The following is a 25,243-nucleotide window of genomic DNA, read 5'->3' as shown; positions in this document are numbered from 1 at the left end:
ACCTACCTTACATTACTAGGGTAAATCCCACTTGGTCATGATGCATTATCTTTTTTATACATTGTAGGATTTCACTTGCTGAAAATTTGTTAAAAATTCTTACATCTGTGTTCATGAGGAATACTAATCTGTAGTTTTCTTTCCTTGTAATATCTTTATTTTTGGTGTCAGAATAATGCTGGTCTCATAGAATGAGCTGGGAAATATTCTTTCCTCTTCAACTTCTGGAAACGTTTGTGTACAGCTGATGTTATTTCTTCCTTAAATGTTTGGTAGAATTTCCCAGTGAAACTATCTGAGTGTGGTGTTTCCTTTGTGGAAGGTTTTAAACTACAAGTTCAATTGCTTTAATAGATATGCTATTTGGGTTATAGTTTCTTGAGTGAGCTTCAGTAGTTTGTATTTTTCAAGGAATCTTTCCTTTCATCTAAGTTGTAGAATTAATTGGCCTAAAGTTGTTCATAATATTCTCATTAATATTTTAATATCTGTAGTACCTGTACTGATGTTAGCTCCCTCATCTTTGATGTTGGTGATTTGCGTCTTTTACGGGTTTTTTTTTTTTTTTGGCTGATCAGTCTGACTAGAGGCTTATCAATTTTACTGATCTCAAAGAACCAGCTTCTGCTTTCATTGACTTTTCTCTATTTTTTTGTTTTCTTTCTTGATTTCCACTTTGATATTTATTTTTTCTCATTTTTACTTTCATTAGGATTAATTTACTTTTTTTTCTGATTTTTTTTAAGGTAGAAACTGAAGTCATTGATTTGAGACCTTCCTCCTGTTCTAACATAAGCATTTACTGCTCTAAATTTGCAATGGCATTTTCAATGTGTGTATATCATGAATCAGAGTGTTACCATTGATTGGGACATTAAAAATTGTCACGTTCTACCTTTGCATTTTATAGTTAAGAGACCATAAATTAGTCAGCATCTTAAAGTTAATGTATGTTCCTTCACTGGCCTTTAAACAACTTCTCTCATGAACCCAATTTTGGAAGGTTAATCTATCTTTATAATCACAGTCTAGCTTTCTATTCTGTTTTAATCTTTGTAACAGATTTCAAAATGACATTCTACCTGTTCATCCTCTTTGAACCAAGGATAGCCTTTGGCAAAATGCAACTCCAATTTTCTTCTGTTAGCACAACCTGTGTTTGTATACATCTATTCTAGGACCCAGACTCTTGAGGAAGGGGAGTGCTATTAGACATACCAAGTCAAAAGAAGATCAAGAAGTGTCAGGCTGCCGAAGGATAGCTGAGTGAATTCCAGCCAGTAAGTTGGGAGGCACAAGGACTGAGTAGATGTTCGTGGAAGGTGATGCTGAGATTTCACAAGAGAATAACTAGGTAGCGTATGCTGGATCATCTTCCTTTCGGTAGCATCTCTTTTTATAGCAATATCTCAACCCAGAATAATCCACATGCCAAATGACTTGTGGAGGTGGTTTTTGACCCTTGTCTGTACATATTACACATCAAGAGTTTGGAGAATAAATGAGTGAATGAATAATTGTTGTGTAATTGTTTGTACTGTTTACCTGCCACACTCCATATAACTCTTCTCATAGCTGAACTATCATGGGAATTTTTTTGTACAGTTGGTTTAATCCAGTAAAAGGAAACTAGAAAATTAATGGGGCATGAACATTAGTTAATTTCCTCCCTCATCTTGGCCCAGTTTCTTAACTTCACTCTCAGCTGAGATGAATAAGATTTGAAACACCAGGAACTGGATTTAAATGTGTCTTAGCATCAACATATCACCCCTTGTTGAAGAAGAGAAGAAGAAAAGAGTGCATGGAGAGCAGATGGTTGTGTTGAAGGCACTAATTTCTGCTCTATTCCTAATTCAGCAAAGAAGAAAGGAACCCGCAGCCGCAGCACCCCGTCCCCCTGCCTTGGCTGCTGTGTTTTGCCATGTAAGCCAGACACCACTGCAGTGGGCTGTGGGGGAGCTGAAGACAGCTAAACCCTGTATCTTTTAAAAAAATAATAGTCATAATTTTTCCACCCTTATTCATCAGTTTTCAAAATTTCACTCCATTTATATGAAACAGCCAATCACTCAGCAGGTGAAAAGAAGTGGGGCAGGCTTACTTGAAATTTAGTTAAGAGCAGGTGGCAGAGGGAAGGGGCTACGCGTGGTGCTGCATAATCATGGGATGCCCGATAATGTTAGGATGAAGATGTCATTATTTTCATTGGATGAGAAAGTGTCCAGCCTGAATGCATGATTACACTGGTTAAATACTTCTCAGTAGTCTTGCGCTATCTTTATATGTGCATGCTTATCTGTGGGCTGACTTTCGGGAAGAGATTCTGAATCAAAATTAGATTGTCAAGAATGTTGAGGGTAAGGAAGAAATTATAGAATACTGACCATGTGTTTGAGAAAGACAAGCAGAACTGAATTTGACAGTCAGTTCTGTTTCCTTTGCTTTAACTTGTCTCGAGACAGAGAGGCTAATATACTATCTGTAATCTATTCAAATCGAGGGGTGCTTTTTGGACACCGACCGGACACCCTGCCTTGTGGTAATATAGAAGATTCATACATTGCCCTTTGCCAAAGTAGTTGTGGTTTGGGGCTACATGAGTTATGCTGGGAGGATAACTACATATGCATTTGATATTGCTGGGGAGTATTTTATGCATTGCTTAACTGAAAATAATAAAGAGGCTAAAATATATGGTAAAGACAATGATTGCTGTGAGAGTTTCGAGTAGGATGAAATTAGTTTCTGGGGCAACTGGGGAAGAGTCCTTAGAGGGGTCAGTCTTGGAATAGACATAGAAGGGTTATTATATGCGGTTATGTGATGAGAGGCATACGTGTATATCAGGAATTGGGAAGAGAATCCACAAATATCCAGAGACAGGAATATGCATTTTGTGATCTTAGGATGGTAAGGGGAAAGTATCCTGTGGTACAGCATTGCAGTTAAGACTTTATTTAACCCCTGGAATGAGAAAGCCTGGGTTCAAATACTGGCTCTATACAACCTGGCTCTATACAATACTGGCTCTATACAACCTGGTAGTTGTGTAACCTTGTACACAACCTACTAAGTGCGTAACCGGGATTAGTTAATCGCATTCAGAATTCATAAAGCCTTCTCAAAGCCGGGCTATGTAAGGTCCCTCTCCTGGTCTTTATTTATGTTCTTTTCTCCACTCACCCTGGGAAGGACCTGGCCTTGGGGATCCCTGAAAGAGCTGGCAGCTGAGGACTGGCTGCTGACAATACTCCCAGAGCAGAGGCCACACGTTCTCCATGGAAGGGGATCTGGGCAGTGCCTCTCCACATCCATCAAACCGACTAAACTCTCCTACGAGTTCTAACGGTCTGTCTGTTGACTCAGTCAATTTTTTTCTAGATACATTTTTTATTATTCGCAAACAGTGAGTTTCAGCTCTCCCCTTCCTTTGCCCAGATCTCTTTTTCTTTTACTTTCTTTATGGAGTTGATGAGGCGCTCCAGTGCTGTGTGCAACAGCAAGAGTGACAGCGGTCATAGTCTTTAAAGAAATACAATAAAAATTTCTCCAGTAAGCCTACTGGTCGCTATAGATTTTTCATACAAGCAGTGTGGAGGCAAGAATTCTCCTGTCTTTCCCTAGTTTACTAAGTCTTTAAAAGAATATAAATAGGTGCTGGATTTTATCATATGATTTTTTTGTGTTGGTTGAGATAATGATTTTTCTCTTCCTTTAGTCTATTGATGTGGTAAATAACATTGAGCTTTTTGATGCTGCGCCATGCTTGCCCTTCTCAGATAATCCAGTATCGATCGTGATACATTACTTTTAAAAAATACCCACAATGTTGTATTCAGTGTGTTCATTTTACTTAAGGGTTTGGGCATCTACATTAATTTTTTAAATTTAATAGACTTAATTTTTTAGAGCAGTTTTCAGGGTCACAGCAAACTGAGAGGGAGGTACAGAGAGTTCCTATAGACCCCCTACCCCGCAACAGGCACAGCCTCTGCCATGTCAACATCCCCCAACAGATGGTACTTTTGTTACAACTGATAAGCCTACGCTGACATCATCATCATCTAAAGTCCATAGCTTACCTTAGGGTTCATTCACTCTTGCTGTTGTACCTTCGGTGAGTTTGGACAAATGCATAATGGCAACCATCCACCCATCTTTATAATATCATATTGAGTAGTGTCCCTGTCCTAAAAATCCTCCGTGCTCTGCCTGTTTAACCTTCCCCCTCTGTAACCCCTGGCAACTGCTGATCTTTTTACGGTCTCCATGGTTTTACCTTTTCCAGAATGTCATATAGTTGGAATCATATGGTGTGTAGCCTTTTCCCATTGACTTCTTTCACTTAGTAATATGCACTTAAGTTTCCTCTAAATTTGTCACGGCTGGACAGCTCATTTCTTTTTAGTGCTGAGTAATATTCCATTGTCTGTATGCACCACAGTTTATTTTATCCATTCACCTAACTAAATGACTTCTTGGTTGCTTCCAAGTTTTGAAAATTATGGATAAGCCTTCTAGAAACATCTGTGTGCAGGTTTTGTGTGAACATACTTTTCCATTTTGTAAAAAAGATGTAGTTTTTGTCTGATTATCAAAGAAAACTGAAGTTGAACCATATGAAATTTCCAATATTTGATTGTTTTTCATTTAGAGAAATAACAGATTCACATAGTTCAACAGTCATGGTTGCGGTGTATTACACTGATGGATTTTCATCTGTTAAAGCAATAAAGCGCATACAGTCATGCTGTGTAATCCTATTACCTAGTGTTTCTGCTTTTTTATGATTTCATGTTTTTGTTTCATATTGGTAATATCTTCTCAACTCCTTAAATATATTTAGCATCCTTATTTAACAATTTTGGTTGGTATTTTCCAATATTTTTGCTTTGCTTGGTTTTGTGCCTGGTTGCCTGCAAGAACGCTGGTATTCCAGACAAAGACAGAGACATTGAAAAGGGGACTAGACAAGGAAGAAAGATAATGACTTCTCTTTGGAAGTACTGGGTTTGAGCAAGAGAGTGGCAGGACCTACAGGGGATGCTCTGAAGGCCCTTAGGAAGAGGCAAATGGAGGCCGGGAGGAGATGGTGAGAAGTGGAGTCTCAGAGTTTGAGAGCTGAGAGATGTCAGAGCAGCATCTCTGTGCCACGCAGCCTCTTTCGAGCTCTGCACTTCTCAGCCTGCTCTTTGCAGGTCCCTGGGAGGTTGGCCGAGACCGGCTCTTCCAGATTTTGCTTCACACTGAAGTGCAGTCTAGCTGAAGCTGGAGATAGCTCTCCCAGTCTGTTTTCTTTCTCTTTCAATCTGGGCTTGGCAGCCACAGAAGGGAAGGGGAGAGGAGCTGATTAGAAAGGAGGGAAAATAGAACCGGGTTTTCAAAAATCCACTTGCCTTCTAAGCACTTGGGGAGCTGCAAAAAACCTAATTCCCGGTCCCTTGGCCCCTAGCACTTCTTGTGATGAGGTCTGAAACCTTCCTTTTAAAAAAAACCCCTATGATTCTGAAACAGGTGGTCCAGGGACCAAACTTTGGGAAAGATTGGAAGGAAAAGAACTACTCCAGGTCTGGTCTGTATGCAGAGGGGCGGGCGGTTGGGTGGAAACTAGGGATTCCTGCGCCCCTCCCTGCTGTCCCCGAGAGGCGGCACGCTGCACTCTGTGGCAGATGGATGTGCAAACCTCTGCTTGCTTTAGGTTGTGTCTCCCTCTGGTTCCTCCAGCTGAGGGAAAGGAGTGACATAGGGACTCCGGAGCATCTGGGGAGTATTTATGGACTACAACCATCTTCCACTGAACAAGTCTATCTCTCTGAACCACCTGGCTAGAGAGAATGGATTATTTCAGAATTCCCTATTTTTCTTTAATCATGCTGTCAGTTCAAAGCAACCTGCAAACAGATTAAAATCTGGGACTTTGAATAGGCAAATAGATAAGCTGAAATGCAGGTGGTGGTGAGCTGGCAGCCATGTGCATGTGTGCCCTGAAGGTCTGGAGAGCAGTATTAAGCAAAACAGCTATTTCTGGAAAAATAAAATATGCTTCCAGATACTTGACTCTAGGGATTCAAGAGAAAAAAATTTCTGTCTCCCTGTCATTAAGTGAAACAAAGTTATTAACCTATTTTTCGACTAGTGGCACGGCTGGGCCCTCAGGATTTCAGCAGTGCTGAGGCTTCCCAGCCCTGCCCCACTTCAGCCAGCTACCTTGGTGTGCAAAAATCTAGCTAAACAAGGAGGGGGCACTAGGATGGGAAGAAGCAGACAGTCCATTCTTTGCACATTATTTTACAGTGAAAAATGTTCCTAATAAATTTGTTGATTACTTTTCTCGGATTATAAAAGTTATATGTACCTACGGGTATTCTTGAAAATAGGATGAATGCACAATCTGTGAAAATAAAATCACATTTCAAGTGTGCCAGAGGAAACTGGCTTTAAAAAGTTAAATTTTCTTGTACGTGGAAGAATCTCTTTGTTAGGCAGCTATTCTGTTTCGTTTGTTAGTCCAATTAAAAATGGTTATTATTTACTCTCGCTGCATTCAAAGCGAGGTCTATTGGAGTTATGTTCTGCAGTAAAATCATCTGGTCATTTATTTATTTATCTCAGCTTTATTAAGGTATAACTCACAGATACATTTGCAATATATTTAAAGTGTACATCATGGTGATCTGACATATGTACACATTTATGTTCACATTGTGAAAGGAGTCTCTCCATGGAGTTAAGTAACACATCGATCATGCCACATATTTATCATATTTACCTATTGTTTATGAGATCGATTAAGTTCTGCTCTCCTAGCAATTTTTAATTATACAGTACAGTGTTATCAACTATAGTCACCATGTTTTACATTAGATCCGCAGACCTTATTCATCTAACGGTTGAAAGTTTGTACCCTTTTACCAACCTCTCCTTATTTCCTTCACCCTGCAGCCCCTGACAACTACTTCTCTACTGGTTCTGTGAGTTCAGCTTTTAACTGATTGATTGATTCCACATATAAGTGATTTCACGCGGTATTTCTCTTTCTGCGTCTGGTTCATCTCACTTAGTGTAATGTCCTCAAGGGCCATGATTGCGTCTCAAATTGTAGGATTTCCTTCATTCTCATGACTGAATAATATTCCTTTGTATTCCTTTAGCCGTTCATTCATTGATGGGCATTTAGGTTGTTCCATATCTTATGATTTATGAATATTGTGAATAATTGTGAATAATGCTACAATGAACATGAGAGTGCAGGTACCTTTTTGATATCCTGTTTTCATTTCTGTGGGATATACGCCCAGAAGTGGAATTGCTGGATCATATGGTAGATCTATCTTTAATTTTTTTGAGGAATCTCCTTTCTGTTTTCCAAAGGGCTGTGCCAGTTTACCTTCCCACCAACAGTGCACAAGGGTTCCCTTTTTCCAAATCTTTGCCAACACTTGTTGTTTCTTGTCTTTTTGATGACGGCCATTCCAAATGGTGTGAAGTGGTACTTCAGTGTGGTTTTCATTTGCATTTTCCTGATGGTTAGTGATGTTGAGCACCTTTTCAGATGCCCACTGGCCACTTGTATATCTTCTCTGGAGAAATGTCTATGTAGTTCCTCTCCCCATTTTTAATCAAATTGTTCTTTTTTTTGTTATTGAGTTACATGAGTTCTTTACATATCGTGGCTGTTAAGCTTTATCAGCAATATGATTTGCAAATATTTTCTCCCGTTCCATAGGTTACCTTTTCATTTTGTTGATGGTTTTGTTTTGTTTTTGCTGTGCAGAAGCTTTTAGTAGAAGGAAAGAAATATCAAAGATCAGAGTGGAAATACATGAAATAGAGACTAAACAGACAATAAAAAAAGATTGATGAAACTCAAAGCTGGTATTTTGAAAGAGTAAACAAAATAGACAGATTTTTAGCCAGACTTACCAAGAAAAAAAGAGAGAGCACTCAAAACCAAAATTATAAATGAAAGAGGAGACATTACAACTGATACCACAGAAATACAAAGGATCATAGAGACTACTGTAAACAAACAATGCCAGAAAACTGGCCAGTCTAGAAGAAATGGATGAATTTCTAGAAGAGTACAACCTACAAAGGCTGAACCATGAACAAATAGAAAATCTGAGCAGACTACAGAAATTGAGTCAGTAATCAAAAACCTCCCAGCATAGAAAAGTTCAGGACTAGATGGCTTCACTGGTGAATTCCACCAAATATTTAAAGAAGAATTAATACTAATCCTTTGGAAACTCTTTCAAAAATTAGAAGAGGAGGGAACACTTCCAAACTTACTTTACGAGGCCAGCATTACCCTAATACCAAAACCAGACAAGGACACTACAAGAAAAGAAAATTCACAGCCTAATATTCCTCGTGAACATAGATGCAAAAATCCTCAACAAATATTAGCAAACCAAATTCAATAATACATTAAAGGGATGATATACCATGATCAAGTGGGATTTATTCCAGGGATGTAAGGAAGGTTGAAAATCTGCAAATCAATCAGTGTGGTACATCACATGAACAAAATGAATGTTAAAGTCATTTGATCATCTCAGTAGATGCAGAAAAAGCATTTGACGAAATTAAACATCTATTCATAATAAAACTTTCAACAAACTGGTTGTGGAGGGAATGTACCTCAACGTGAGAAAGACCATATATGCTAAGCCCACATCTTAACATTATACTCAATGGTGAAACACTGAAAGCTTTTTCTATAAGATCAGGAATATGATAAAGATGCCCACTCCCACCACTTTTATTCAACATAGTATTGGAAGTCCTAGCCAGAGCAATTAGGCAAAACAAAGAAATAAAATGTATCAGATCACAGAGGAAGAAGTAACACTGTCTCTATTTGCAGATGGTCTGATATTATATGTAGAGAACCCTAAAGACTCCGCCAAAAATACTGTTAGAACTGATATACAAATTCATTAAAGTTGCAGGATACAGATCAATGTACAAAATCCAGTTGGTTTCTATACACTAACAATGAACTATCAGAAAGAGAAATTAAGAAGGTAATCCCAGTTACAATTGCATCAAAGAGAGTAAAATACTTAGGAATAAATTTAAACAAGGAGGTAAAAGATCTGGACACTGAAAGTGACAAAACACTGATGAAAAAATTGAAGAAAACACACAAAAATGGAAAGATATTCCATGTTTATGGATTGGGAACATTAATATTGTTAAAATGTCCATTTTACCCAAAGCAATCTACAGGTTCAGTTCAATCCCTATCAAAATTCCTATGCATTTTTCACTGAAATAGAACAATTTCAAAATTTGTATGGAAGCACAAAAGACCCCAGGTAACTGAAGTGATCTTGTGAAAGAAGAATAAAGCTAGAGGCATCACACTTCCTGATTTCAAAGTATATTTCAAATCTTTGGTAATATGTTTACATATAGCTGATTCACTTTGTTATAAAGCAGAAACTAACACACCATTGTAAAGCAATAATACTCCAATAAAGATGTCAACCCCCCCCAAAAAAAAACCAGTATGATATAGGCATAAAAACAAACATATAGATCAATGGAATACATAGATCATAAATAAACCTTTATGTGCATATGTGATCAAGTAATTTACGACAAAAGAACCAAGAATAAAGGAAAGGATAGCCTCTTCAATTAATGGTGTTCAGAAAACTGGACAGTCACATGCAAAAGAATGCAACTGGACCACTATCTTATTCCCCACACAAAAATTAACTCAAAATGGGTTAAAGACTTAAACATAAAATCTGAAACCATAAAATTCCCAGAAGAAAGTATAGGGAGTAAACTCCTTGAGACTGGTTTTGGCAATGATTTTTTGGGGGGTTTGACACCAAAAGCAAAGCCAACCTAAGCAAAAATAATCAAGTGGGACTATAAAAACAAAAGCAGACTACAGAACAAAAAAGGTTCTGCTCACCTGACTATTGAAGTAATTAACATGCTTTTATAGAGGAACCGCTCTGTGCAGAACTTTTTTTTTTTTTAAACAAGTTTTTTTAATGCAAATAAAGTTTCTTTCTTTTTTTTTTTTTTTTCTTTTGCGGTACGCGGGCCTCTCACTGCTGTGGTCTCTTCCGTTGCGGAGCACAGGCTCCGGACGCGCAGGCTCAGTGGCCAATTGCTCACGGGCCCAGCCGCTCCGCGGCATGTGGGATCCTCCCGGACCGGGGCACGAACCCGTGTCCCCTGCATCAGCAGGCGGACTCTCAACCACTGCGCCACCAGGGAAGCCCTGTGCAGAACTTTTAAAGGTACATAGTGGGAATGGATCAGGACTATAAAAATAACGAAAATTGAGGATTCAGTCATAACAACAGAGTTCAGTTTGAGAATAATTGTATGGTACATGCCAAGGAGTATAAAATAATAGGGTAAAAAGAAAATCAAATGTAAAAATGTTACACAGAGTAATGAGGCCGCATTAAACCTGCTCCTGCTGCCCTGCCTGTTGGGTTTTCTGGGTGACTGTCATCTATTTCAGAAGACCAGGGACTCGGTTTTTGTCTTGGTTTCTCCACCACCTAAACCTCGCTCCAAACAGAGAGATGGAGACAAGAGTTTGCCCTTGGCAGTGGTTGGGTTAATTTTGGAAGACCTCCTAAAGCCACGTTTTTATAAAGTGCTAACCTTTTTCTTATTCCAGGCATGAATTTTATAGGAGAAACCAAGAGGCCTTGGGAAATGACCATGCAGCATTGGCTTGTGTTTAAGCTTTCCCACTGCAGAAGGCTTTGGTAGCTTTGTTGCTTCAAATCACCCATTCTTCTCTGACTTTAATCACTTATCTCACTGGCTTTATTTTTTCTCTCATCTCTAACTTTAACTTCTTTACAGGAGCTTCTGGAGGAAAAAGAAATTATTTTTGTTTTATTTGCCCAAACAGCAAAAGTGAGGCCTAGGTGAGGTATACTGCATTATGTATCCTCCAGTGTTCTCTTATTTCTCCTGTGATTCTGCTTAAAATGTGCAGACATCTTAGAGAAATATTTAGCTCTGCCCTCACACAACAGAAAAATTGTTCCTCTGTACTTTGGTGGTAATGTAATTTTTTGAGTTGCAAGACTTTGATTTAAAATTGTAATGCACCGATGTAGGCACTTGTGTAGGCAGCGGAAGTAACGGATTTAGTACGAACATGTTTACACAATCGTGAATGCTGCCCAGCCGACCCTATATGGTTTTCTCCACCAAAAATTCATTTTTCTCAAAACTTGTTTAAGATAAGCATTTCTCATTTCAAATGCTCTTTTAAAAATATTTCAGAAAAATAATAAAATGACCTAATTCTAGAAACTTTAAGGCTATCCTGTTTGCTTTTGGGAAAGGGACTGATTCCTGTATACAAGAAGAAAGACCCCCAAAGAGCACCTGGTGTGGATAGATGGCACATGTCTTAGTCAGCTCGGGCTGTGAGACAAAATAGCATCGCGTGGGGGCTTACACAATAGGCATTTACTTTCTCACGGTTCTGGAGCTGGAAGGCTAAGATCAAGGTGCTGGCATGGTTTCTGGTGAAGTTTCTCTTCCTGGCTTGCAGAACTGCCAGCTCCTTGCTGTGTCCTCACATGGCCTTTCCTCTGTGCACATGTCCTCATCTTAGAAGTACGCCAGTTCTACTGGATTAGGGCCCCACCCTTCTGACCCCTTTCAACGTTAATTACGTATCTCAAAATACAATAATGCTGGGGCGTGGGAGAGGGTGGTTGGTGAGGGCTTCCACATATGAATTTGGGGGGTGGGTAATACAATTCAGTCCATAGCAGCACAAATGCCCGGGATCCTATGATTAAAAGCTAAGTGACCTATCGCCCTAGGCCACAGCCTGTGTCTGACCACAGGTTAAATGAGATTTACTAAACCAGTGTCTGGTGGATTGGGATTCTTGGAAACAGTGGAGGAGTTGGCTCTGCCAGTCCCGAACCTCCTCTTGCTCAACCACCTGGATCTGCATGTGTCATGATGGCTGCAGCAAGAGGGCTCGCTCTGGATCTGGACTTCTGTACCAGCTGCAGCAATCCCTCGGTTTCCTGGGAGTTTTTCTTCAAGCTCAGCTGTCCTCAGGTCCCCTTGGGAGTTTTCCTCTAATGTGTACAGTCTGCAAAATGCCTGCAGGAGCTGTTGCCAGAACTCTCTCCGGTCTTCACGCTCCCTCCACCTCTTGGACCTGCCCTGCCCGTGGGGTTCAGGGATGGTAAAAACTGGGAGGTGGGTTTGATTTCATTTTCAGAGTGGAAGAGAATCTATAGCCATGATGTACACACACTTCCACACAATCAGGAGTCTTGGGCTCTGGTTCTGGATCACTTCTTTCTTTCATGCATGTGATCAGTCCCTCAATCAACAAACCTTTCTTGAACACTGACTGTGTGTCAGGCATGATGCTAAATGATGGGGATGCAAGTGAACAAAATAGTGTAAAATCCGTGTTCTCTGAGGAGTTAGAAGTTGTGATGTCACTGTCCTCATCTTAAGGTAAAACAGAATATGGTGAATCATCAAAACTGGAATGAACCTTTAAAATTGTGATTTTTTTTAACATCTTTATTGGGGTATAATTGCTTTAAAAATTGTGATTTTTTTTCCCCACTAATTACTGGAATGACTAGGTCCTTAAGGCATTTGGAAAATTCAAAAATAAGTATACATTGAAGTCACCTGTGATCCATGGTAAAGACTATTAATCTTTTGGTGTGTTGCTTCCTAGACTTCGGCCATGTCTATGCACACAAACGTGTATAGTACACATAGATATTTCTGTTTAAAAAATTTGGCATCTTTTATTTTCTGGTTTAAAACAGACTTTTTTTCTTAGTGTTATTGCATAGATATTTTTCATGTCATTAAATATTATTAATATGCTTGTCAGTGGCAGTTTTGGTGATCTATCATATATATGTCATAACATTTATCCCTCCCATTCAGGAGATTTAAATTATTTTCTCATTTTCACTGTTATAAATAAATGACAGTACACATCTCCGATTGCTTCCTTAAAATGAACTTGTAGGAGTCGCATTTTGGATCAAACAAGTTTTTGCTTTTTGAATACATATTGCAAAATTTTCCTCCAGGAACATGGTATCAGTTCACATGCCCATTAGCTGTGTACAAGAGTCTTAGTTTTCCTGTATCTTCACTGATATGGATATGTATATTTTATAAACCTTTGCCAATTTAATGGGTGAAAATACATATGTATTTTGAAGTAAGAAATACGAGGTAGAATTTGGATGAACTTCTCTTTATGTATCTTTTAGCTATTTTCATTTCTACAATTCCTATTTATATCTTTTGCTTATTTTAATATTATTGTTTCTCATAAATCTGTTAGAACACTCTTTATCTTAAAGGTATTAGACCACTTTCTTTTACATATTGCAGGTATTTTCCTACTGTGTGGTTTGCCTCTTACATTTATGTATTTCAGATTACAAACATACATATATATATATATATATATATGTATATATTTAGCTATATCTATCAGTACTGCTTCTTTTGCTTTGTTGTTTAGAAGACTTTCCAATCACAAAGTTGGATATATTTTCCTAGTTTTCTTTTTGGTCCCAAACTATTGGGTCTATTTTGGGAGTCTTTTCCTATTCCAATTGTTTTGTCTATTTTTTCTACAGCTAAAGCTGCACTATATTTGTCCTGGTCTTTCATATGTCAGCTCTCCAATATCATTTTTTTCCTACTTCTTTATCCTAATTCTTCTGCAGTCTAGGAAGTGACTCTATCTGGACTTCACACTGACCTGCAGTATTGATTCTGCTCTTGCCCTGCTGTGAAAGGTCTTCCACATTAAGCTGTGATATTTTTAATAGCTTTATTAACTCAGATCTTAATCAGTTGTCTTATCTCATCTTTGAGCTTTAATCCTCAGTCCATATTTTCTGAAATTAAATGGCCCAATACAACATGCCACTTAAAACTTACTTCTATTTATTGTTGGTAAATATTTTGCAAAGATAAAATTCCTTGATGTCCCTTCCTTGAGAATTTTTTCAATGTCTTCTTTTGTGTCATGGAATTTTTTTCTGTGCACCACTCATCAGTTTAAGGCCTGCCGCACGTCCCCAGTGTGTGTGGACCAGCCTTGGATCCTTTCAGAGTCCACCCCAAACTTCTTAGGATCTTCTGATCCAATTTCAGCTGTAGGACTGGATGACAGACCATTTCAGTAGCCCAGCAGCCTGAGTAGGACATCTTGCCTTGGGGCCTTGGGCAGAGGAGTTTTATTTCTTCCTTCTCTGTGTCGGTAAAGCCTTTCTTTAGGGGGTCAGTCTTCTCTTCCTAGATTTCCAGTTGGTCCATCTTCCACTATAGGTTTCTGTATCCAACCAATCCGGGTGCACCAATCTGGGAAAGATCCCTAATCATCAGAGGGAATCTCCGAGACTCATGGTTTCTCTTGGTTCATCTGCATTTAACCTTGACTTTCTAGTGAAGTTGCCCCCCAGTTTTTCTGGGGCTCAGCCCTGGGACCTCAGCTTCAGAATGTTAAGTGGGGATCTGCCAGGGCAACCTCTCCTCCTTCCTGAGAGATGGAACCCCCATCTCACATCGCGCAGACATTCTTGGGCAGCTGGGGAGTTAAACCTTTGGTATGTTTTGTCTCTGCTCTAATCAGCTGCTCTTTACCCTAGAACGAGTGTAAATACCTCAACAATTGGTGGCATGTGAGAATCACTCTTCTGTAATGATCAGTCTGTTCCAGGTTTTCTTTTTTTCTTGTAGTTCTTGGCTTATGTTAGCTGGTTTCTGGAAGAGGTATAATTAGATACCTATGATGAAATAAGATGGTGAAGATTTAACTAGGAAATCAGCAATGGATCTTAACGCTTATTTGAAATAACGCATCTCCTGCCAGCCTCATAGCTGTGATTGGAGGATAAAATGAGAGGATAAATGTGAAAGGACTTTGAAGGCTGCTAGGAACATTATGCAAATACAAAGTTGCTTTGTTACCGCCACATTTTATGAGACCAGAAATCAGTAGCCTTGTTGGAAGCAAATGTGAGTTGCGAGTTTTTTAAGGAATGTGTGATAATGGAAGATGGTTATTTAGGTGAAGCAGAGAGCCGTTCTATTTCTATGTGTTTCGCCCTCTCCTTTCACAGCAATAGATCTGAAATAGAGGTTGGTCTCGTTCTTTATCCCTGCAAAGAGAAGGCTGGCCTGAATTTCCACTTTAGACTGTTTCTTACAGTGCCAAGAGATTGTTTCAGCCAAGGAAACTAATCTGCAGATAGGTCTCCCCACGCACAATGCCCAGCAATGGGGGCAAAGCCTTTAATTAAAATGGAAGAGTTGGTCATTTCTGGCCTATCTGGGAAACTTAAAGTTGATGTGGTTTGAATGAAAGTAATGACTTTTGCTTAGAATGCGAATATTAATGCAAGAAAGAACCTGGGTTTGATGCTGAGTGCAACTGAAAGAGATTGTAATTCCTTTTTCATGTTTTTTTCCCCTGAAAGGAATGGTCCTTTTCCCTCTTGGAACTCTGTAAGGTATACATTTAACATATAAGGTATATATATTTTTCTTTTAAGCTCCTTTCAGTTGGCTTTTTAAGCTCTTAAAAGCAGTGTAAATTTTAGATCTTAATGCATCTTTGAAAAAGTCCTAAGGGCTTGCTATTGTTCGTGTTTATTTGGATGACATAAGTCAGTTTCAGAAGTAGCTTTCTTCCAGGGCTTCTCAGTTTGGTTGTCTGGACAGCACTTACCATCCCATAATCCAGCGGTCCACAGCCCGCTAGGGACAGGGCCGCACAGCAGGAGGTGAGCGGTGGGCAAGCCAGCGAAGCTACTTCTGCCGCTCCCCATGGCTCGCATTACCGCCGGAACAGTCCCATTTTCCCCACCCCCTCCCCGACCCCAGTCCGTGGAAAAATTGTCTTCCACGAAACCGGTCACTGGTGCCAAAAAGGCTGGGGACCGCTGCTGTAATCTCCATTCACACACACAGAAAGCTAAAGTGACCACACTGTGAAAAGTACACATATTTACCATTGAATTTGTACGTACCAAAATCAAGTTTTCAGTTTTGAAGTAGCACGTGCTACCCTTGGGTTAAGTAGGCTCCTCTAAATAACAATTATGGCAATGAAAAAAATATGCATTTTGAATGTTGATAAGGGTAGATGGAAATGTGGTCAGTTATATCAGTATATGTTAAACGCATTCCAGATCAGTGATGCTTTTTACTAATTACAATTTTGCATATAAAGTAGACTTAATGAGGAATTACAAAGGCTTGAGCATTGTGAAGGTATTATTATTTTTATGTTAAAGATGAATCTGTTATAAAAATTAAGAAGGAAAACCATCCCGCCTCCTTCTACCCTAATAAATCATGCTTTTTTTTCCTTTTCCCTTGCCACTTCTTCTTGGTATACTTATGAATTTTTATTTAATTGTCATCGGGGGAAGGGTAAGCTGTGACAAAGCGAGAGAGAGGCATGGACATATACACAAGCCATTCTGAGTTTAGCATTTTCCATCCAACATTCATTACGTAGAAAGCATTTTTTCCATTTCCAATTGAACATAAGGGCATCGACGGCGGCTTGAACCCATCCCCTGTTGTCAAAAATGTAGCTGTCTCCCAATTTATTTATTTATTTTTTGTTCCTATTTCGATAATGCCGCAATGAACATCTTTGCTCAAATTTAACTGTAACTTTTTATGGGGAAGGTTTTGTTTTTAGAATAAATGGAATGGAGTTTCGGTGCCAAATTCCAAGCAATTTCAGATGGTTAAGGGAAGCTGAGAGGAGGGTAGTTAAGAGAAGTCATTTGGAGGAAGATGCAGTAGGTGACTCAGTGTCCTGTCAGGACAAAGGGGTGAGTGTACCAGGAAGAAAGGGGAGGGCTGCTGGAGAGCTCCAGGGCTGAGGCAGGGCGAGCTGAGAGCACCTGGAACATTCTGCTGGGAACCTCTTTCCCTTTGTCAACCAACATGATTTGTGGCTTTGGGTTTGAATCAGACTCACTGGGACTCCGTGCTCCTCTCACTGGGGAGTGGACTGTCATTGGGGTTGTTACTTCCTGCCTGAAGTCAGGGTGGGGAGGCCGTGTCTCCAGCCTGGAAAAAGCAGCAGGGGGAAAAGAGAACCAGGCCGAACGGATGCGGCTAAATGGTGAGCCAGCACGCCTCCCCCATCAATCTACAATCAGGTTGTGTTTGCCAAGACTCTGTTTCTTTTCACCCAGACACTGGGGCAAGGCAGTCCTTCCATCAAACCTGGAGGCTGGGAAGCTGAAGGAGAGAAACTAGGCTTCAATGAACAAAATCACGAAGAAGGCTCGTCGAACCCAGCATCGCTCATCACTAATGGCTTCATACCCGAGCTGCCCTTTTACTCCCTTTTTTTTTTTTTCTTCCAGCTAATGGGTTTTTACTAGTTTTGTCAAACTGCAAGTAAATAGCCTAGTGAACTCTGTCTTTGCTGGAAATAGTCTTTTTGAAAGAAATGGTTTATTTTAGGAAAGAGGAAAAAAAAGCCCAAGCACAAAACAGGATGCATTATGAGATTTCCAATTTTGCCATGATTTTGTTCCCTGGGTAGATCGATGCTGCAAGGACTGTGATAAGAAGTTCTTCTATGGTAACAAATGCAAAATTGAAAACCTACTTCAGCCCCATTTGAGCTCACGCTGTTATCACTTTGTCTTTTCACCAACTACCTTCTGTGTGTGCTCTTCACCAGCCAGGCTCTGTGGCCACATTCACCGTCCTGGAGAGTTTGACATCTTCTTTTTTTTTGTTTGTTTTGTTTTGTTTTTTGGGTTTTTTTTTTTTTGCCGTATGCAGGCCTCTCACTGTTGTGGCCTCTCCCGTTGCGGAGCACAGGCTCCGGACGCGCAGGCTTAGCGGCCATGGCTCACGGGCCCAGCCGGTCCGCGGCATGTGGGATCTTCCCGGACCAGGGCACGAACTCGTGTCCCCTGCATCAGCAGGCAGACTCTCAACCACTGCGCCACCAGGGAAGCCCGACATCTTCTTTTCATTTTATTATTTTTTAGACTATAGCAGTATTCCTAATATTCCCACTACCCCTTACCTCCAAAAACCCCACAATCCTGTAGGAAAGGTGTACACATTTTAGGAATCAACATATTTATCTGCAAAAGGAGAAGTGCTAGTTTGCATGGCATCATTCTCAAAAATATGCAGAAACTAAACAATGATGTTGAAATCGCCTGACACGGGTTCATATAGGGTTCCATTTCTCTGTCCTACCAATCTTCCAGGCAAACAAGACTCCAGATAACCTTGATTAAAACTTAAGGTAGTGCTTCCCTGGTGCTCCGCGACGGGAGAGGCCACAACAGTGAGAGGCCTGCGTACAGCAAAACAAACAAACAAACAAAACTTAAGATACAACCTAGAAAGGACTATAAATATATTTTAAAATCACACTTCAGGACTTTTTTACGTCTCTAGTATTTTTCATGTTCCGATAGCACTTTAAAACCCAGTTAAAGACCTTAGAAGGGTCCAGGAACTGTTTGGAAGCACAGTCTTCGGGCGCCAGGAAAAATGAAGCAATTAAAAAAGTGATAAATGAGGAGAACCAGACAGAAAGGATTTACACTACGTCCTGTAAACAAGATGCAATTTGCTGTGTGTTCTCTGAAAATCACTTTGCCTTTGCGGCTAATCCATGAAGGCAAACCATTATTCAGGAGATTGGCTAGAACCCAATTGTAAAGAATGACAAGTGGAACCAAGGACTGGAAAAGAAGGAAAAAAATCTCTGAGTAAAGGAAGGGGATGGGGGACTTGGAATCCGGTAGCAAAGGATTCAAGGAGAATTCATATTATGGAGATCACATAGAACTCGAAGTTAGGACTGATGCAGTCTGCAGTGAGCGATGTTTAGCGTTATGTGGCTTACAGTGTTTCCTATACAATGTCCCATTTGATTCTCATGGAAACCCTAATAAATATCATTGTGTTCATTTTGTACATGGAGAAAGTGACACTCGTTTTGGCTACGAATTAGAGTAAGTGACTTGTTCGATAGCACGACTTGTTCGATATCACGACTTGTTCGATATCACGACTTGTTCAATATCATGCAACTAGAAAGTGGTAGGGCTGGAACTGGGGTTCTGAACTTCTGACTCTTTTATTGGTGTTTTCAGCCCATCATCCTGCCTCAGGTAGCAACTTAGAAGTTAGAACTGCAGTGTTGTTTAGAGGTGAGGGGAGTTTGGATGGGCTCTCACTTCAGCAAGGGAGGAAAGATGGAAATAAGAAGGGCAGGAATAGAGACGCAGACGTACAGAACGGACGTGTGGACATGGGGGTGATGTGGACATGGGGGTGGGATGAACTGGGAGATTGGGATTGACATATATACACGACCATGTGTAAAACAGCTAGTGGGAACCTGCTGTATAGCACAGGGAGCTCAGCTCGGTGCTCTGTGGTGACCTAGATGGGTGGGATGGGGGATGGGAAGGAGGTCCAAGAGGGAGGGGATATAGGGATACATATAGCTGAGTCGCTTCACTGTACAGCAGAAACTAACACAACATTGTAAAGCAACTATACCCCAATAAAAATAAATAAATAAGAAAAAAAATAACCCAGAAAAGGCAAAAAATAAATAAGTAAATAAGGAAGGGGTCGGTTTCTCCACACTGGACACAGAGCAGTCAGGACAGATGGAATTCATAGTCCTGCTAGCCTGCAGGAGGTGGGGCTTGATTCGTTCAGTTGCATCTGCCTGCTTGCGGGGAGCTTGGCTCTGATCAGGCTTTGGTTGGAGGTGCCGTGTGCGTGTCGCCATCCCAGGGCGGCGTTGTCCCTGGCTCCTTAGGGCAGGGCAGCTGCAGTGAGAGAGGGGCTGGGGACCTAGCTCTTCAACACAGTTGATCCTTGTATTATTCCCTCTGCTGACCTGGTCTTACCTTTGAAGACAATTAAACATTCACTCCAGGCTAAAAGATCCCAATGGTGGGCTTCCCTGGTGGCGCAGTGGTTGAGAGTCCGCCTAACGATGCAGGGGACGCGGGTTCGTGTCCCGGTCCGGGAGGATCCCACGTGCCGCGGAGCGGCTGGGCCCGTGAGCCATGGCCGCTGAGCCTGCGCGTCTGGAGCCTGTGCTCCGCAACGGGAGAGGCCGCAACAGTGAGAGGCCCGCGTACCGCAAAAAAGGAAAAAAAAAAAAAAAAGATCCCGATGGTTTCACCTTTCTTCATTAACTCTGTTTTCTAATCCTGAAATTTTATTGGCTTGATGACCTTGGGCAAGTCACTTAACCTATCTGAAACTTCACCCCATGGGACCCATAGGAACCTGCTCAAGTGTTTTCTTTTTTTTCAGTTTTAATATTTTTTAATTGAAGTGTAGTTGATTTATAAAGTGTTAATTTCTGCTGTGTAGATAAGTGATTCAGTTACACACATATATACCTTCTTTTTAAAATATTCTTTTCCATTATGGTTTACCATAGGATATTGAATGTAGTTCTCTGTGCTCTGCAGTGAGAATCTTGTTGTTTCAAGTGTTTTCTAAGCAAAGTCCTTTTGGGCATTTGCAGTCACTGGCTATGTGTCCAAGGATTCAGAATGCCTTCTCTTTCACAGTATCTGCTTCTGCTTTTTCTTCCCAGAGTCGAAAACATGCCAGTAAAGTCCGACTATACTACATGCTTCACCCCAGGGACGGTGGGTGTCCCGCAAAGAGGCTCCGATCAGAGAATGTGAGTATCTGATGCCACATGTTATCCTTGGATAATTTGTTCTGTTTGCTAAAAACTTTGCAGGTCTGGGAATTGCAGTTATGTCCAGCTTAGTGGGAAAGCTAAGTGAGTTGAAATCGTTCACATTAAATATTACAGAAAATATGACATGTAAGCAAGTCTTTTCCTTTTTTCCTGCCAGAACTTGCCAGTATGGGGTTGGGAGATTTTTGATGGTACTGTGCTGGGACCTCACATAGAAAAGAACAGACAGAGGGGCTGAGACAGACAGAGGCTGGCTGAGGGGAGGCGGGCACCTTCAGAAGACATGACCTAAGGGCAAACCTGTCAGAAAGATCAGATGCTTTGCTTTCTACATAATGTATGTTTCCTTTGGTGTGTAAAGCAGAATGCCATTTGTTCATTTATAATGAAAGCTGTGCACATCTTGCAAACAAAAATATTCAGGGCTTTGATCAGCGTCACTTTTCCCTGAGGGAATGTTTACTTAGGGAGACAAATGACAATTAGAAAGTTGCTCTGAGGGTTTAATGTCAGAGCAAAGGGGTTCCCTTAGCCAGGCCAAGGCCAAGACTGATGAGAGAAATATTGCTTCCTCCCACCAGGGGACCCTTTTCCTAATGAGTGGAATATGCTTATCCACCCATGGCAGAGACCCTCCGTGATAAAAACTGCCGATGAAACACAGCAACTCCTCACCCTTTGAGGGCTGAGAGGCTGAGGATGTAGCGTTCACACCCCACACTCTCGCTGGGCTTGTGGTCCTGTTTCCCTTCTGCTGCCGTATCGATGCCAGTCTTATTAAAAATTAATACATGATCATCAAAGAGACTGGACAAAAACTGTACTTGTGTGTTGTCACAGAAGAAACAGAGAGAGAAAGGTAACTGCATGTGACCAAAGGGAGCAAGCAGCAGAGCTGGCAGGGTCCACAGATTCTGAGCCTGTGTCTAGCATCACAGAATGAGGTGCTTGCATATAGACTCATCTGGGTGCGGTGGATTTTTCTTTACTGCCCACTGAGGAAACAGAGACACGTAAGCCACAGACCTGTGGCTTTCAAGAGACTTAAATATAATGAGAGAGGTTAACATTGTATAAAAAATAGCTCTGATGCCACAGTGTAGGTGTTTGTTAACATTTGTACAAAGCCCCATGGAGACAAATGGCGGGTGAGTCATGCCAGGGCCATCCGACCAGGGAAGGTGTTACTGCAGGTTTGGCATGTGAGCTGGGGTCTTTGGGCTTGGATGGGTGGTACCAGATGGAGACATGAGAATGGGGGAGGGCAGGTGTTTTCTTGGGTGCATCCCTGGCCAAAGAACCTATTAAGACACAGGACAGTTGGCCTAAGTCAGCTTTTATGTGATCTCAGAATCCTGTAACCACGTTGGAGTCCCGCCCTCCATCAGCTGTCTATTAACAGAGAGAACAGAATGAGGTTTTTTATTTCCTCTGAAATTATTCAGTGATGTATGCCTTTATTCAATAGCCATTTAGCGTCTAATCCTGAGAGTCAGAAACGATAGGATTCACGGACATTTGACAGTTAGCTCTTTGAACACAGATTATTTTCTATCCACTCAAATTCTAATCATGAATGTTGCACTGATATCTGAGCTCCTAGTGAGTAATCCATCAGGTGTAGGGGAGGAAAACCTTTCCTTTCTAGGTTCCTTGGCTGGTCGAATAATTAAAATGACATAAAACACATGAACAGAAGAACAAATTTCCTTTCATACACGTGGGAGCCCCAAAGATAGGAGACTCAAGGAGGTGACCAAAACAGGCAACTTTTATGCTTTTTAGACAAAGAAGCAAAGCAATCAATTTGTGAGTAATTGACACGACAAAGGCTTTTGGGCTTGGGGTAGCAAATTAGTGAAGGAATAACAAGGTTGGTTTATACAGGCTTCTCCCCCCCTGAATTCCGTATCTTTGGTGATACGGATGTCTGTCTACCTCCTGGTACAGGGAAGGTGCCTTTTACATGGGAGATTTATTTCCTGCTTTCAGGGGGACAAAGGATGGTCAGAGTATCCTTCTTGGACCTTGCTGTTTCTTAAGTAGCTTCATTAAAAAAAATCAATATGCCAAAGTGGCTTATTTTGGGGAGGGGGTATTTCTGCTCCCCTTCACAAGCAAACAGAAAGGGGCGCTGTGACTCCAGCTGTGACCTTGAGGACACGATCTTTGCTGCTCTGGTCGGATCCATGTTTCACCCCACTCAGGCTCCGGTTCTGCCAGACTCCTTGGGGTCAGTTGATAGAGGGGAAGAAGTTCAGATTTTACAGAAAGAAGTGTTTGCAAAGGTACTTTACCAAAGGCCCCTTTGAGAACCTTTTCCTGGATTTTGAAGACTTAGCTCTACCAGTGATTTGTTGATTGAATCATTTTCTATGACTTGTTACTCATTGTCTGGAAGCAAATAAGTAAGTAGGAAAAGCAACATAATGATCTCACTTTTTGAAAGAGATGGTTGATGCCGTAATAGGCTGTATGGACTTTTCACAGGAGGAAGAGATCATTTCCATTAGGCGTCTTGATGCGTTGGATGCTGTGCGGAAGGTACCCCCAGCCCCTCTCCAGGGCCCTGAGAGTTGATGTTGGTAACTATTTGGGCCAATTTTCTCTGGTACAGACTCACACCTAAGGGTTGAAAGACTAAATACACAAATCGACAATGGCCAGAACATATCTAAAAGTAGAACTTTGACCCACAACCTGCAGCAACCAGTCCAGAAAACCAACTCATTGATATCCAGTAACTGGCCCAGAAGCCTGCCTGCTATGAGTCAGACTTGTAGGAAGTCAGACCACCTCTCTAGTGACAACCCAGGAAGTCAAAAAATAGCCCTGTAACAATAGGCCTCGAATGGCCAGGCCTGATGAATAGCTGGCAGCTTCCCTAATTTCTGTCCCTGTTTCCAACTTAGGACCAACCAGAAAAAGCCAAATATGTACCCCTAACCAATCACATAGGCTGTCCCATTCTAGGTGGCCCACCTGCAGTTTCCCCAGGCCAACAGCCTCCAATCAGGGCACGGGTGAAACCTACCCCTTTTCCATTACGAAGCTCCTCTCCACTTCTCTGCTTGCCTTCGAGTCTCCTCCAAATGCAGGTGATGTTGGCTGGCTGTCTCGCTATAGCCTTTCTTGTTCCCATTTGGTGGTTGTTTATTTCCACAGGGTGGTAAAATGGGGATGAGGGTAAGAATCTCTAAAGTACAGGTTCATCCTAAGACTCAACTGAACTAACCCGTTTATATAGCACTTTGTTTGCAAAGTGCTTTCTGAAGGCATTATTATTATTTTTTATTTGGCTGTGTCGGGTCTTAGTTGTGCTTGCAGTGCACGGGCTTCTCTCTAGTTGTGGCACGTGAGCTCTCTAGTTGCAGCGCATGGGCTTAGTTGCCCTGCAGCATGAGGGATCCTAGTTACCCGACCAGGGGTCGAACCCACGTCCCCTGCATTGGAAGGCGGACTCTTAACCACTGGACCACCAGGGAAGTCCCTCTGCAGGCATTGTTATTACTGATCCTCTCTCCACCAGCACCTGTGATCTTGGGAGGATGTAATACTTTGGTCCACTTGCCTCTCCAGTCTTGCCCATTCTCCACCTCCCCTGCTCCCAGGGTCTGTGGTTTGGTTCCTAGTGTTACTTGATTGAGAACACTTTTATGCCTGCCCTGAATATCCAACAAAAGGAGTGTTTCTGAAAATAGAAAACTTGTTGTTGATTTTCCAAACCCTGACCACACATGAACCTTGGGCCTACAGTGATCCCTAAAATTGATGGGTAATGGCAGCCTGGGAATACACAGTAACTCTGAATTTACCTACAGATGAACAGAAGCGCCTGTTATTTTTCCCAGGGCCATTGCCATTTCTATTCCAGGTCATTTGACCTTTTGTTGTCGTTGCTTTTTAAAAACTTATTTTCATTTCTGTCTTCTGGCCTTTCCAGCATTTTAAATTCCCTGCTTTACTCTGTAGAATCCTCATTTGGGTATTCTGTGTTTTTTCCCTGAAATTTTAGAGCAGGACATTGTCCCCTTGAGGCCACAGAGTAAAATTAAATGCGAAATAAATTGTTAGAGTTGATTGCCTTAGAGAAATGTTCAGGAATCCCACGGGCATTACAGCCAAAAAGGTCACATGCTTTGAAAAAAAAAATGTCTGCTTGGGAAATAGCACTTTTTTTTTTCCTTCGGTACGCGGGCCTCTCACTGTTGTGGCCTCTCCCGTTGCGGAGCACAGGCTCCGGACGCGCAGGCTCAGCGGCCATGGCTCACGGGCCCAGCCGCTCCAGGGCATGTGGGATCCTCCCGGACCGGGGCACGAACCCGTGTCCCCTGCATCGGCAGGCAGACTCTCAACCACTGCGCCACCAGGGAAGCCCCGGGAAATAGCACTTTTAAGTTAAAAAGGTGATTTAATTTTACTTTTATTTTCATTCTGTAAAGATAAACTGCCAACCCAAATTGCCAGTTGGTATTA

General features: G+C 41.3%; 1 protein-coding gene across 1 annotated transcript in view; it reads left to right on the top strand.

The window, feature by feature from the left end:
* ZMAT4 (zinc finger matrin-type 4) overlaps positions 1-25,243 on the top strand; it is a 344,444-nt gene that overhangs the window by 113,559 nt on the left and 205,642 nt on the right. Inside the window, exon 3 of the mRNA XM_033848811.2 lies at positions 20,654-20,743. Coding sequence (XP_033704702.2) covers positions 20,654-20,743 — 90 coding nt within the window. The remainder of the gene's footprint in view (positions 1-20,653; positions 20,744-25,243) is intronic.

Source organism: Tursiops truncatus, chromosome 21, assembly GCF_011762595.2.
Source record: "Tursiops truncatus isolate mTurTru1 chromosome 21, mTurTru1.mat.Y, whole genome shotgun sequence".
Taxonomy (NCBI): domain Eukaryota; kingdom Metazoa; phylum Chordata; class Mammalia; order Artiodactyla; family Delphinidae; genus Tursiops; species Tursiops truncatus.
The sequence above is the reverse complement of the archived record's forward strand: the minus strand, read 5'-3'. Positions and strand labels throughout refer to the sequence as shown.